This window comes from Natator depressus, chromosome 1, assembly GCF_965152275.1.
Source record: "Natator depressus isolate rNatDep1 chromosome 1, rNatDep2.hap1, whole genome shotgun sequence".
Lineage (NCBI taxonomy): Eukaryota > Metazoa > Chordata > Testudines > Cheloniidae > Natator > Natator depressus.
This window is the reverse complement of record NC_134234.1, coordinates 201,699,491-201,715,032: the sequence shown is the minus strand read 5'-3', so window position 1 is coordinate 201,715,032 and position 15,542 is coordinate 201,699,491. Positions and strand designations below refer to the sequence as shown.

Genomic DNA, 15,542 nt, shown 5'->3' with positions numbered 1-15,542 from the left:
CAGCAACAGCTTGCTCATCTGTGTACCTAGGGCATGCAAACAGAACCCCTTCACATCAAGTAGCGTCAGGCTCCAGGTGCACAACAGGACAAGCCTTGAACATAGCCCCCGCCGTCTTGATCGCAGGCTTGACAAGCCAAATCATCAGTTTGAAAAAAATTCTAATCTCATCAACTGCTGATCACTTACAGACAGGACCCCTTTCCCCCGGCTACCCAATGCAGGAGCATTTAGGGATTCTTCCGGCAGTCCCAATGCTGGCTCTTCATAGGAAGAGAAGAGAGGAAGGCAAGGACTAGAGGTTAAAATACAGGCCTGGGACTGAGGAGATCTGCATTCAATCCCCAGCTCTACTGGCCCTTACCGGGGGCAAATCACAGCCTTGTTACCTGTTCCACAAGCTGTGAAACTGGAACATTCCTTTCCTACCCCGCTGGGGAGCTGACAGGTTTAATCTTTTCTTCATGAAGGACTCAGAGAGCCTCAGGTGGGGAAGGTTAGAGAAACCCACTGGATATCACAATAAAAAAAAAAACATGCTCAACGGATTGCATTCTCTGCTATTGCACTTGGATCTTGACACAGATTTCCAGACATTCCCCTGCCCCCAAGAACTTTCAACCTACCTCAGGTGCCCCAAGCTATAATATCGCGACTCTCCGTCTGTCGACCGCACCACCTTGACCGTGAACATGGGCTGCAGTTGCCTCAGCTCCAGCAGCACAATGGCTAGATAGTGAATGAAGAGGAGAGCATCTACAAGAGACACTGCATACTGCACTATCCCCTGGTAATTGGTGTCCTTGGAGTCCAAGATGCGGACACCATAGAAGAGCCAGTAGGAAAAAACAAACAGGAATATAAGGACCAACAAGAGGGCCCGGAACATGAACACTCTTGGTATATCCGCCTTCGGCTGACGGAAGAACAGAGCCCAGGTCCCAATCAGAAGAATCAGGAGTTTAAAAGCCACAGAGATGAACAGTCCCTCGCAGACGGTGCCACATGGCTCCAGTTCATCCCGCCACAGGATCTGGGGTAAGAGAATGAAGGCAATGGGGGTAAGGAAGACGAGGAGTCCAAGGACAGCAGCCACTGTTAAACCAAGGTAGCGTTTGCAATCCAAGCCAACACTGTCCTCCAGATCCTTACTGATCCTGGCAATGTCCTCCTGGGAGATGCTGTGCTCCGAGGTGCCTGTGATAGCTGTTGTGGTCTCACCCCAGTTGTCATCCTGAAAGGGAAAGAGAATAAGGAAACATCAGTTTATATCAATTCCTGACATTCTGCATTTAGAAGCCAAAGGGCCACATGGTCACCAAAGAGGACTGGAAACTGCCACAACACAGCTGAACAGCAGGTTTAGAATCCCCCCAAAATGTATTCAACAATAACGTGGGAGGGTGGGAAGCAGGGGTAAATGGTCTAACCGAGTTTGGAATTTTTTCTTGCATCTACAGCCCCAGGAGAGATGACTCAACATAAGAACGGCTGTACTGGGTCAGACCAATGGTCCATCTAGCCCAGGATCCTGTCTTCCGACAGTGGCCAATGCCAGGTGCCCCAGAGGGAATGAACAGAACACGGCAATCATCAAATGATCCATCCCCTGTTGCCCACTCCCAGTTTCTCGCTAACAGAGACTGTGGACACTCAGAACATGGTTTTCCATCCCTTCCCATCCTGGCTAATAGCCACTGATGGACGTAACTTCCATGAATTTATCTAGTTCTTTTTTGAACCCTGTTATAGTCTTGGCCTTCATAACAACTTTACATGCTGATTACCGTGCATGGGTCTTTCCTTTCAGTTCCCTGAAAGACAATCAAATACCCTGCCCAATCTGTAGGGACAACAAAGATTATATGTTACGGTGTGAGTGTGAGTAGAAGGAAGGAAGGGGATTCATGAAGGGAGAAAGATTGGGAACATTTGCTCCTGCTACTTAGAGATCTGGAGAACAAGCCCTGATAAAGATAGCCAGAAGTTAAAAATAGAGGAGCCCACCTCCTGCAGATACAGAACATTCTGTAAATGTAGGAACTAGTGCTCTTCCAGTCCGCAAGTATTTATAAGTGCAGTGCAGAATCCACCTGCAAGAGAAATTCTGTTTCAATGGTCAGCAATGAGTCGAGTGCAATTATGGTTATAGTGAAACCTCATCCATGGTTTGCACTTTCACTGCATATTTTCTCAGTCTCCCTCACTAGTGGAGGAAACATTACACACATCTTCTGCTGAACTGTTTTAGCCAATGTTTGTTAAGCTAACAACCAACTCTCCAGTAATTTGAGGTGCTGGGCCATGTGACTCTGTGGGATTCTACAACACTTGTGAGCTCCTATATTAAAGTACTGGATGTGTCCAAAAGCTGTTCAACCTGAAGCCAGCATATTTGAAAAGTAGGGACAATTGCCAAAGAGTCAAATTTCAGTCTACAATAAAGTTGTCTGAAAGTCAGCAATAAAAGGATTCCAACTTCAGAGAACTTCTGCCACAGAGATCCTTCCTACTCCATGAACACACCTACACAAGGTCAGATTAACTCTTTATCCTTGTATGTATGGATCTGACGTGGAGCCGCTGTTCAGGGACTGACTCAGACTTCTGAAGACTTGACAATTTACACCAGTGCATTCCAAACTGCATTAAAGCTTCTAGACAGTAGGTAGATTTCTTCATTCCACCCAGTGGCACCTTAAGCCTTTGTAGTCACCCAGTCAGTCATTAGCACCCCAACATGGTTTTTGGAAGAGAAAAAGATATCCCAGTGCAAGTGTGTCTGTGACTGATAGGAGAAAACCCTCTGGGCTTCTGCATGGAAATATGCTGACAAAAGTGTTTTAACAAACAGGCTTAACTTAATTGACAGAGGTAGTGATGTTGTGTTGTTCTTGTTCTGTGGTTTCAGGGCCTCCATCTAATCTCCATCTCCATCAGCCCAGTATCTAATAAAATCATCACAATCACTTCTCAAAAGAGTTATAAAAAAGATTAAGTCTAAAAGAATCCTTGTAACAGGAGCAGACTGAGGCAGCATAATTGTTTAGAATAGCTCCAAGAATTTTCACTTCTGGTGCAATCTGAGACATTAAAATCTTGGGCCTAAAGCACTAAGGTTTTAAAAGGAGAGTGAGAGACCAACCACAGCCAGCATCTTGAAACAGCCTCAGCAACATTAACACTTTTTGTAAAAACAGGCCCTGGAAAGGCCTAACGAGTTCTCAAATGGAGTGCAGTACTAGAGTACTCTGCCTTCTGCTAGCACCTTCCATATGATGATCTAGGCATTGTCGACTCTTAACTCCTCTCTCACTCAGTGAGGTGGACCAATATAATTACCCCCATTTTACAGATGGAAAAACAGTGACAGAGGGGGAACTGACTTGCCAAGATCACAGCAAGCCAGGGCTAAAGCCTAAAACAGAACAACACATAAGTCCTGGTTCCCAGCCTCACTGCTCTAACAGTTCTTCCCATTTTAAATGGCATTACCAAGAGTTCATGCAGTCAAGTGGAGCTACCGGGCTAAAAATTTGTGCTGAAAAGCTGCCGGAGCATAATGTCTTTGAGTTGCTAAGAAACAATACAAGAAGGATTGTCTCTGTATTTTTCTTCGCTTTTTAGTTTACATTACTAGAGAGATTTGCATGAAGATAAAGACTTGTTTCTTAAGAACTCATCAGCATATTTTGCCCCACCTGACATAAACTCACCCATTCACAACTGCTTAACTGGCAGTTTGTGAAAGCTATTGTCCGAAAAAACAAAGGTTTATTTATGTACCTCCATTTGGCATCCTCTGCAGTGGCATCTGGGTGCTCTAACAACTATTAACACGTACATTGCTGGCGGGGAAGAGGCAGCAGACTGAGGTCTGGTCTACATAACTACGGCGCTCATGGGATGTGAAAAATCCACAGCCCTGAGTGAAGTAGTTATACGAACCTAACCCCCACCCGCCCGCTTCCCCCCCTCCCTCTCCCCACCCGTAGACAGTGCTACATCAGCGGGAGAGCTTGGTGTAGGAGCATCTTCATTAAGCGCTACAGCGGTGCAGCTGCGCCGATTCAGCGTTTTAAGTGTAGACAGGCCCTGATTCCCTGAGAGAGTTCCTGGTTTTGTGTAAGACATCAGTACTAACCTAAAACGTGCATGCAGATGAAGAGTGAAACGTAGGATGAACTGAAACACTATTTGGACACTATTCCAAGTTTGTCTTGAAGTGTCACAGCTCTTTAAGGCCACTATTCACGCAGTATGACTGCTTCAAACTGTGGAGCTCCCAGTATAGAAGGGCCTCTGTTCTGATCCAGATGTAATATAGAAACAGTATCTTTCCATTCTTTGCCTGAACTAGTGTCCATATACCTACTGCATGGACTCAATTTTTTGCTGTCACTCCTTTTTCTTATATTTGTTGTACATTGTCTCTTGCTTTCCTCCCTCCACTCAGCATCTTGGTCGCCTGTTCTGTTACTCTTGGAAAGAGTTCTTTTTTAAAAGGTCTAGATTTTTTTTAAAATGGCATGTCGCTCAGCCGAAAAGCGAAGGGGGCTGGGTTGGGTAACTATCCTTGATCAGTGGTAAAAACAGCTGGCTTGGTACGTTTGGCAGGACACAAAGCACCTGTGGTTCAGTAGTAGGCGCTCTGTGAAATCAATAGTGAGCTAAAGCGCTCAGTGTGGCCAGACAGGGCATTGTACTACTGAAAGTGATGCTTTCAGAAGAGACAAAACAAAAGTCCTGACAGCTTGTAAGCTCAAAGGTCCCATACCTTTTAATACAAGCGTGGAGGTATAACTGGATCATTGCATTCTGCCTCTCTAAAAGCCTGTGACCATTTCAATTCTTCATATTTATCTTTAAATCATGTGTTGTGCTCTGTTAAATTGCTACCACATCCCACCACAGAAGTGGCTGCATCTTGGTCGTAGGTGAAGTGATGCAGTCCCTATAGGTAGAGAGTTTTGCAAAGCAGTTTAAGGCCTGAAGAAAACCCCAACAGCATTAACTATGATCCAAAGGGACCCGCGAGCCGTACCTGTCTGCTACCAAGAGTGCAACGAACACATTTCCATCAGCACGCAGGCAGGCAAAGACAGTCACCAAAGCAGAATGCTGTCCCACAGCCCACGCTTCGCCCATCCACGTCTCCATCTGCTTCCCGTTCCTTACCTGACCCTCTTCTGTCCGAGAGGCATCATTCCCCAGCAGCGGTTCTGCGGGAGGCGTCTGGATGGTGACCGATTTCTCTGACCTACTGCCATCTTTACTCCGCGGCGATTTGTGCCTGTCCCGACTCCTTTCCCATAAATAAAGGCAAGGGGAGAAGAAGATTACAGGACTCATTCACCAGAAGGCATCACAGACTCAGCCCTCCCAGTGAGATCTACCCACTTTCATTAACCTCCTGTAAATCAAGAGGTGCCCTCGCCTCTTGCCAGTCACCTTTGAGATACAACCTTCCAGAACATAAACTCCACCTGCTATGCCTCCAAGAAGGTTGGGAGCCAACGTAGATCGCACGTCTGCAGATGGTTTCTGGCAATAGGATTGTAGAGGACTCGCTCCACCGAGGAGCCTGCACCTGCCCGTACAACATGACCCTCTTTCCAAACTTTAAAGGACAGCCCGATTCCAGGTGCCATCTTGCATGCCAGACCCCCCAGGCCACGGCACATTAGTTCAGTGCTCACAGAGAGCTCAGCACTGTATAGGACAGTCCCTGGCCTAGAGGACTTAAATTAAAAGCTTTGCACCTATTTCTTCCCTTCTCAATCCCTGGTCACAAACTCCTCCTAGCCCAGCAACATCAGAAAAGGCCTGGAGAAGGGGAAAGTCTCCCACACGTATCCTCAGTGTAAACTCAGGAAGTACTCCCTCTCCCCAAAGGATTTCAGTGGGAGATTGGGGACTGGTGGGGGGAGGAGGGGGGGTCAGTAATCAAGCTGTCTCAAGGAAGCTGAGGTAGTACTAAAGGGAGCACTGACAGCAATATTTAGACTAAGATCTTCAGGACAGGGAATGTCTGGGTCCATACAGCACCTAGCACAATGGGGCCCTGATCTCAGATGGAACCTGCTAGTGGCTGCCATTATATATATATATATATATATATATATATATATATATATATATATATATATATATATATATATATGAAAGCCACAGACAAACTTTGATTTTTAGCTGTTTTTCTAAACACCTGAATTACCCACAAAAGGTATTAACTGAGGGGGAAGGCAGCTGAGAGGAAGAGAGACTTTGCCGCTAGCTGAGAAAGACAAACAGGAGTGGAAAAAAGGAGAAGGAATAGCAAGAACTTTTTAAAAAGCTGGTCAGTCCTCCATCTGGGGACTCTATCCAGCCCTCTCAGTTAATGACTGAACTAACCGAGTTCTTTCCATCTCCACTTTCCGTGGCCCTATTCCTAGTGTCCCGAGAGAGAGAAAGTCGTCCCACACTTTGCCTCCTCTAGATCCACAGTGTTTTGGTCTGCGAGGGGCTTCAGCATGACCTACGGAAGAGGTCATGACACTGTGACACTGCCCAGCCTAAAGGACTAATTTGTTAATAACGGTTTCCATACCCTTGTCTGTGGGCTTTTTTGGAGTGACCTGAGTAGTGGGAATATCCCGAGTATGTCGATTCGGTATCCATGGCAGCAGACGCCTGCCCCCGCGCTGGAAGGGGCACTGATTGGCTTCCTTAGAGGGTGAGCAGCTGTTGCTCCTGAGGTGGGGTCCTCAGAGAAAGTACCTTCCTGGATACTCTCAGCGTCCCAATCATGAGTAGCTCCAAAACATCAGGCAGCCAATGACTTTCCACCTAAAGAAACTCTAAGGAGGGAAGAGCAGGTGCCTTAATCTTCAGTACCAACCTAGGAAAAAAGAAACAGATGGGCGTACAATACCGATACTCTACTAAGCAAAGCAGCTACATTCTGACCATGGTAGGCCTCCTCCCTCCTTCCCCTGTAGCAGCTATCAATATTTGTCACACCTGTTCTAAGCATGTAAACTCCTGTGGACAGATATCACATCTTTTTTGTTCTGTCCATATATTTGTGGAGTAATAAATTATAAAATAAGCAGTTCCTGCTACACACAACGCAGCCTCATTTATCTCAAAGTCTCCAGGGGACAGCAGAATCTTTGGGTAAACAGAGGGATCTGGTGAGGGAAAGGCAACGCAGCCCATGCCTGCAGCACAGTGGAGGTCTGTAACTCACTCCTGGAAAATGCACAAAGATACAGTGGGTTCGAGTCTCCACCACCACCTCGCCTGTGCAAAGGAGATATAAAAACGTTACCAAGTCGCAGTGATAACATTTTACACTCACATTGCGCAGGTGCGTATCAGCGGGCAAGGCAAAAGAGAATGAGACCCACTGTGCCTGAACCTGAACTGTTTGCTAAAGTACAAGGTGTGTCCATTTTATTAGCATTACTAACTATAAAATACCATTGATTATAAGGCCCCCTATCACTTACCATCTACATGCTACTTGGGTTCTGAACTGCAGCTTTTTAAAAGTCACAGGAGTCAGGGTAGAAACTATTAGATCACATTTACTTTACACACACCCTGGATCTGTGCAAGATTTCTTTCCTGGAGTACATTTGGTACGGCATTCTGGCTTATGACATCTTTGTAACAAGCAGGAAAGGGAACATGCTTTGGAAAGAACAAGATATTGGAACAACAATCAAACATGTCCGATAGAGTCGGAGCTCTGTGCGAGGGACTGGTGGACACTAATCCCTTTCATTCTGGGGAACCCAAATTCCCACTTTGGATTAAGTTACAAGTTAAACTGATTAGCGGAGAGAGGAGCAATTTGCCAGTTTTTGCGATGCACACAATCAGGACTGTCACCACACAGATCCCCAGACTCTAGAATAGTAGGTGGCAGGACTGCAGCTCAAGGCTGCGGGCCCTTGGCAGAGCTTGGTATTTGGCATGAGGAAGGAGGGAGCAATCTTATACATTTCCTGCCCAGGCTATTCCTGCCTCTCATCAGCGTTGTGGCCTTTACTTTCATTGGTGTTACATTTATTTACAAGTTCTAAAATGAGAGAGTTTGCTTTCATTAAATCCTTCTATTATTTTCTGTTCACAGCAATCTTCAAACCTCTTGCAAGAAATATTCAACCTCCTTCAAAAGGAGCAAGAGTTGGCTTTTTAACTCATCTGGGCTAATCTTTTTAACACCTCATGTGCTAATTAGTGATGTAAGTGTACAGCACACACCACATTACACAGTATAAAGTGTGCAGAACAAAGAACAAAATGCTGGCCCCATGGAGTTCACAGTCCGATGGAACAAATGGGGACAATATTACAAAATGTTACATGGATGGTGGGAGCTGCAAGGCCTTTGTCAAATAGGGGGCGCTTGCAGGAGTTATTTGAATGGAGAGGGCGTTGGCTGTGTGCATGTTAATTGGGAGGGTGTTGCAGCTATAAGGCAGGAAGGTATCCAAATGAAAGGAGGGCACAAAGCTGGGTGGGATGCAGGAGGGTAGAGACCCAGGCAAGAGCAGAACCATGCAGAGATCTGAAAGCGAGTAGGAGAGGCTTGAAGTGTAGCCAGGAGAAGATCGGAAGTTAGTGCAGATGTGTGCGCAAGGATGGTGGTGAGAAGAAAACACCCTTAGCAGAACATGATCAATAGAAACCACCTACAGCCATAACCTGCAATTCCCGTAAATCAGCAAGACTTGCATGCAAAAGAGGAGGAACATCCTGAATTAGACAGAAGTTGCAATTAAGAGGCATGGCCTCAAAGTCATTATTTCCAATCACAAATTGTTTGTGACCTTATTCAAATCTATTCTTTGAGGACAGCTGTCCTCTCCACTAACACATGTGCCCCTACGATGGGATAACCACCCCAGTATAGAAATTACACTAGCTTCTACTATAGAGACTAACACTTTTACCTCTCAGAGGTTCTCCAGGCACTTTGTAAACATACATTACTTAAATCTCATAGCCTCCCTGGAAAGTCGGTATTATCCCCATTTTACAGATGGAGAAACTTAGGCATAGAGGGCAAGTGGTTTGCCCAAAGATCACACAGCAACTCAGTGGCAGAGCCAAGAACAGGAGTATAATTCCCCAACCCCTCCTCTAACTACAACCCTAAGGCAGTAACCAGTGCTGTGATGTAGCAATTCCTTGTGTGTTAGCAGTGGGGCTTCTGTTGAGGGGATGGCGGCAGAGAGATAACACATGGTGTACTGCTTTACAGGCACGAGGATCTCTGTTGAGAGTCAACATAGCATTTTAGCAGACCAACACTACAGCAAAAGTACCCAGGCTTTCCCCGCATGAATCAAGAGCGGGCTGTTCCCATTCTGAGGTGGGGAGAGGTGACACAAGGGATCAAGTGGAGAACACGCACCCTATACCAGGAAGTATTTTCATTAAGCTAACACAGAAACACCAGGGCGGGCAGGCAGGATCCCACTAAGGGGGGTGGTGGTGGTGGTGAGAGAGAGAGAGAGATGCAGCGCTACAAAAAGTCGAGAGGGTCCCAAAAAGTAAAACCTCTTGGATCCGTCACCACCAACAGCAATACCCTTAACGCGAGAGTTCTGCAACACCTCACAGCCTTGGCCACGCGACACTGACGGTTAAACAGAGCGCTCTGCCAAGGCTGCAGCAGGGCTGCTATGAATGGGCACTATATCCGTTTGAATTCAGTTGGGAGAGAGAGAGAGACCACTGGCTTTGCCTATTAGCCAGCTAAGGGCACCCAAACTTTGGGCAACCCAGGGCTGCACTGGCAACTTTCCAGAAGCCTGAAGACCATACCCAACTTGAGCAACACAGAGCAACACCACAGGCAACCTCCTCTGGAAGACTGCAGAGACCACAATCCTACAATGCTCCGTTGACATGGAGCATGCACACCCAAGTCAGGCAGGGACGGGTGTGCGGTATGTAGCCCACAGTAGGAAATGGCTAAGCCTAGCTGGGATAAACTCCTAAGAACTGCCAATGGGGGTGAGAGAAAGGAAAAAAGAAGAGTCCCAAGGGAGGGCTAATTAGGTTGGGAAGCCATAAGACGACAAAAAGAAAAGGAGGACTTGTGGCACCTTAGAGACTAACGAATTTATCTGAGCATAAGCTTTCGTGAGCTACAGCCCACTTCATCGGACGCATGCAGTGGCTCATGAAGTTGACAGATTTCCACTCCATACGGCTAAATTCAGTGCCTTGTATAATGACAGGTTTCAGAGTAGCAGCCGTGTTAGTCTGTATCCGCAAAAAGAAAAGGAGGACTTGTGGTACCTTAGAGACTAACCAATTTATTAGAGCATCAGCTTTCGTGAGCTAGAGTAGTCCTTGACTGGCAGGCCCAGAAAGTAATGGGAAGGCTCCTACAATTAACATTCTGCACAGAGCGGACATGAGTGCAGCACCTAGCACAATGGGACCAAACCTGATTGTGGCCTATAGATGCTATCACAATAAAAGTAACAATAAATCTCCTCATGGCCCTAGGGGATGGGCAACTGTACTGTACAGAAGCCTTATTTAGTCACAAGCTTGCACCAGTTTAAACCCCAATTTAAGTTCATCATCATGTGTGACTACTCAAGGATGCCCTGATTGTGTTCAGACACTTTGGACTGGCACTGAAGGAAGCCCTTTTGGGTACCAGAGTGTGGTGGGGCAGGGCTTGGGTAGGACTTTGACTGTGTGTGTCCTTGTCGCAGCCCATAAAGGTGTTTCAAACTTCATCCAGCTGCTGAGCACATGGGGATACAGAGCCCTGCTATGCTCCCTAAAGGGAAGGTGGTTATGCTGGCAAGAAGAGCACTAGCCCCTCACATCAAGATGAATCACTGCATATTAGATAAGACAGTCTCCACAGGGTACAGTAGAGATCTCTGTAATTAAGGTTGCTAAATAACTCATTGTAACTCCCTAGTTTCACATGCTCATAAACCGCTCACAAAAATTTCTTCTTTGGAATGGCCATTTTCCTTGCTTAGGGCCCAAGCCTGCTGTTAGTGAAGTCAGTCTGTCATTGATTTCAAGAGAGCAAGGTCCCAGATCCAGGCCATTACCAAAAAGGTTGAGTTGAGTTGGTCGCATTCAGCCCTTTGATTTACAAATGTGAACAAAAATACCCAGCCTTCTACACTACCCCAGCAGTTTCCTCACCATTTCAAGGTTTGCTCATGCAGTGCTTGGGAAGATAACTCTAGATCAGCTCAGCTTTGAAGTTTCAAATTTAGTAAGGAATTAATCTTTATGCAGGTTTAGAACTTCTACTGAATTAGAGTTTGGCAGTTAGTTTGTGAAGTTACGTGCATTTAAAAATGCCATTTGGAGCATAAGCAGCAGAAAGCATCCACAAGTACACACATGTTCAGCTAAGTGTGCAGTTGGCCTCAATATTTAAATGCCACCAACTGTGTATTGGCCAATGGAGGCCCATAAGCTGGCAAACAAGGGAAATTTCTCCCAATTTAATTTAGTAAAGACTTAGAAATTAAATACAAAAACCTAAAAGCTGTGTTAAGGCAATGTTAGGATTGCACAGCCAAAGACCAAGAGGCAGGAAATTTACAAGTTAAAAGTTCCTCCGGCAGCATTAACTTGGCTGCACAGTATATCTGTGGTATTTCCCTATTCCTCTTTTCCTTAAGTGTAAAGTCATGTAGTTTAATATATTAAATTGCACACTTAAGAACAAATAGAAAGAGCCACGTATGAGCAACTTCACCAAATTAATGTTGCAAGAACATTAACTTCAGCAGTTCCTGACTCAAGCCCCAATCCAGAAATCACACCCACAAGGGCAGAATGGTCTGTCCACGTGAATCCAGTTGTAGGACTCGGGACTTTCATTTTAAGTGCGCAACCCCCATTACGTACTTTTTTTGCACTTGAGTTTGTGGCACGTTTCAGCTTTCACTCTGGCAGCAGCTTTTTTATTTCCGATATCTAAGTTAAGGCCTTCACATTATATGGCATGGATCTTCCTGCAGGAGGAGAGTCTGAATTTGTTTTAAATAGGTAATATAAACACATGGGTGAATCATTTGAACATGTATTACAGGTCCAAAAACGCAGCAGTGCTGTTTGCTTTGTAACAAACGGAAGTGTTTGCCAAGCAAAAGATTTGAGTTACAGCCCACACCATGTGCAGCCGCTAGTCTGCGTCCTGAAAAGCTCCTACGGGGCTTTCTTTAGGGCCCGGGCTAGTTACTCAGCAGCGCTTCGTTGCAGCCTTCTCCAAATTTTTGGAAGCTGAGTCTGTACCTCTTAGTTTGCATACCCCCCCACGCCCCTAATCTTTTGTGGGATCCTTGGGCAGGAGGGCACAACCCACACTTTAGGAAACACTGGTCTTCATTATATGATCTATGCTTTCATGAGCAGTGACATAGTGAACGACATTGACATTTAAAGGGTCCTGGCCTCCGAGTTAGCCTTTGTTGAAACGAACAGGGCAGGTCAACCTTGGAGCCATTGTTTCAGGCCCTCGGCAAACTCAGGCATACTAATCTGCATTGGTTATACAAAGGTCACATTTTCAAGGTTTTCTCTGAAACCATAATAGCTAGACTTTTGGGGGTTCTTCTAAATGAAAGCTGAGACTCTGGAGAACAACTGAGATGTCTGTTTGTACCCCCTCCGGGGGCAGGGGGTGCCCCATCCTTTAGGACCCTTTGTGCCACTTACATTTCAACTACAGGGGGTGGAATGGCCAGTGGATCTACAGTCCCAAACCCAAATCCCTACTGGGCAACCCAGCTGGGCTTCATAACATGCACCTCTTACAGTGCCTCCCCATCCTTTTGAAAGTAAAATTTCACTGGCTTCGCAATGTCCTCAGTAACGATGGAGGAAGAGGCAGGATTTGCTCCAAAGAGAAGTGTGAACTCCTTCTATTCATCTCAATGGGACAGTAAACCTGAAGTGATGGTAAGCAATTTATTTGCAAAAAATATTACCCATAGCACCCAGTCAGCCCTTTCTTCTTCTGTTGGAGCACTAGATACCCAAGGTACCAGCAGCCACTAGCATTTTAACCACTCTTTCATGCAAACACTGCTCTGATCAGGGTCAGATGTTATGGTGCTTAGATTGTTAGTGGCTATCTGGAGCCCTGAATGCACTAACCTTCACTCCAATGGTGGAGGTGAAAGGACAATAGCAAACATGGGAATTTAGAAGCAGTATCCTAACTTAGACACAGTCTGTATATCTGCTTAGCTTTCATGCTCCTGGCTGATAGCCATCGGCGGTTAGCTACCTCTCTGTGTGGCTGAATGTGGGCTGGAAATCCTTCCAGAATTTTGACTTGCAAGGAGTTTTTTTTAAATAGGAGGTTTTCTGTAACTCTATTCACCATTTATTTTAAAGATTAACAAGTTAAATTACTATAGGACCAATATTGGTCTCAGCTTTGCAGCCAGTTATATATTCAAACCCCAAAAGGAGTAAAAAGCCAAGCCTCTTTAAAATCAAATTCTTAGAAGGTTAAATACTCAGCAACTATGAGGCAAGAATTACTAACCCAAACAGCAAAATACAATTCTTCTCCCACTAATCAAAACTATTTCCCTAACTGATATTCTAACGCTATGTACAATTGTTAGTTCTGCCTCCCTAGAGTAATAAAGCTGATGACCCGTCACTTGCACCTTCAGGAAACGTAGCTAAAGAGCTCAGCCTTTGGTGCAAGAATGGTTATTTTGAACCATTAAGTAACATTCTAAACAAAGAAATTAAGTCTTTTTTTTTTTTAGCACCCATTCAAAGTTCGCAATTGTTATAACAAACTGGCAAAAGTAATAACTCAGTCTTCTGAGGGGACACAATCACCACCTATATTGCTAAAAACTAAAAGGAGTGTCCCCTGCAGCCCAAGTGCAGGCCTGTGCTTTCGGAGCAGAAGGATCTCAGGTTTCTCTCTATCACTGAAAGGCTGTAAGTTGCCATGGTCTAAACTTAACAGACAGCCATGCAGACCTGTGTAGCCATGAATTGTCACATTAGTCCAAGTGATGAAACTAAGTTCTGTATAACTAGATCACATTATGCTTTACTAGCTTTTTTCGTCTTATACACCTACCCACAGTTACCCAAACAGACTTGGAATTTAAACAACTTAAACGTCATCCAGGGAATTAAGATATATTTGCAGAGCATTGAACTCAGTTTTAATTCACTGGTTTATTAATCAATGACTGATTTGCTCCAAACACAGGGCTTTAAAAATTCACTTGCCATTGGTGAGTGGGACGCTTTCCCTGGCAACCCTGCGCAGGGCAGTGTTGCCTTCCCAGGTCTGCAGGCAAGCCCCAGTGTGCCTAAGCTGCTGCTCATAGCCCTGCCTGAAGTTAGCAAGATTCCAGTTGTGTGCACTGCTGTTATTCAGGACTCTGTGGGCAGCAATGCCAAATGACAAGACTCTGGTCCGATTTATGCTGCTGCATGGGAAAGCTCCGAGGGGCAAAGGCAGAAGATCTAGAAAACAGAGGCTGGGGCAACCCTTGCAGCAGCCAGGAGGCTGGGGGGGTTGGAGAAGTGACAAAAAGCTCCTTCTCCCTTCCACAAGGAGCGTGGAGTGCCCAAACGGATCAGGCACCTACTAGCCAGGATGTGCAAGTGAAGTACACGCTGGCGGGTAGCTGAGACCCACAGAAGCCCGCTTACTGCTTCCCCTACCCTGGCTTAACACAGGCAGCGAGATGCCTGCCAGCCTGAGCCGAGGGGCCACCCAACCTTGAGCTCAGATGCAGCCCAGCAGCTAAGAACCATCCTCCATGCCGGGCGGCCCCCGATGGGAGAGGGGCTGTGGCCCGCCAGCCCCCAGGCACAGAGCACGCCCGGCTGGAGCCGAGGGCTGAACAGGCCCGGCAGGGGGCTGCTGGAGGAGGAAGCCGGGGAAGGGGTGGCACGGCCGCAGCCCCCTGGGGCTGCCTGCCCCGCGGGGGGAGGGCTGAGGGGCGCAAGCCGCAGCGGGACCCCCGCCCCCCCGGGGGAGGGGCTGTGGGGCCAGCCCGGGGAGGCGAAAGCAGCCCCAGGGGTGCTGGGCGCGTGCAGGGCAGAGCCCCGGGGAAGCCCCGGCCCCGCGGCGGGCAGCGCTGCGGAGGGGGAGCCCGCGCCCCGCGGCGGGCCGGGGGAGCCCCAGGCAGGGGGAGCCGGGCCGCCCGCACCCACCTCTCGCGGCCGCTCCATGCTGCTCCCGGTACCAGCCCCGCTGCTGCAGTTGCTAGCGCCGCCGCTTTCCGCTTCCTGTGCCCGGCGCGGCGCGGCGCCGCCCCGCCCCACCGCAGGGACCAGCCCCCCAGGACTAGCCGCCCTGCAGTCCGCCTGCCGGCCCCACAGCCCCTTCCGGGACCCACCGCCTGCTGGGACATCTCCCCCCCCATTCCGCACAGCCGCTCCAGGGTCCCCCGACCTGCTGGGACCGCCCCCTGCCACCTTGGGACCACCCCTTGCTGCTCCCCCAGCCCCACTGGGACCTGCCCCAGGGCTGCTGGAACAATTTGTATAGTGGGAGT

At 47.3% G+C, this 15,542-nt stretch overlaps 1 protein-coding gene across 3 annotated transcripts in view; it reads right to left on the bottom strand.

Moving 5' to 3' along the window:
- The window catches only part of VANGL1 (VANGL planar cell polarity protein 1), a 55,540-nt gene extending 40,259 nt beyond the window's left edge, over positions 1-15,281 (bottom strand). The window contains exons 1-4 of one of the 3 annotated variants that reach the window (XM_074974399.1): positions 15,199-15,281; positions 6,593-6,883; positions 5,179-5,305; positions 627-1,234 (exon numbers count right to left, since the gene is read on the bottom strand). In XM_074974399.1, coding sequence (XP_074830500.1) covers positions 627-1,234; positions 5,179-5,305; positions 6,593-6,663 — 806 coding nt within the window. In that variant the 5' untranslated portion in view covers positions 6,664-6,883; positions 15,199-15,281. The remainder of the gene's footprint in view (positions 1-626; positions 1,235-5,178; positions 5,306-6,592; positions 6,884-15,198) is intronic. The other 2 variants (XM_074974410.1, XM_074974419.1) reach the window with 2 other exon arrangements.
- Positions 15,282-15,542: the final 261 nt, after the last annotated feature.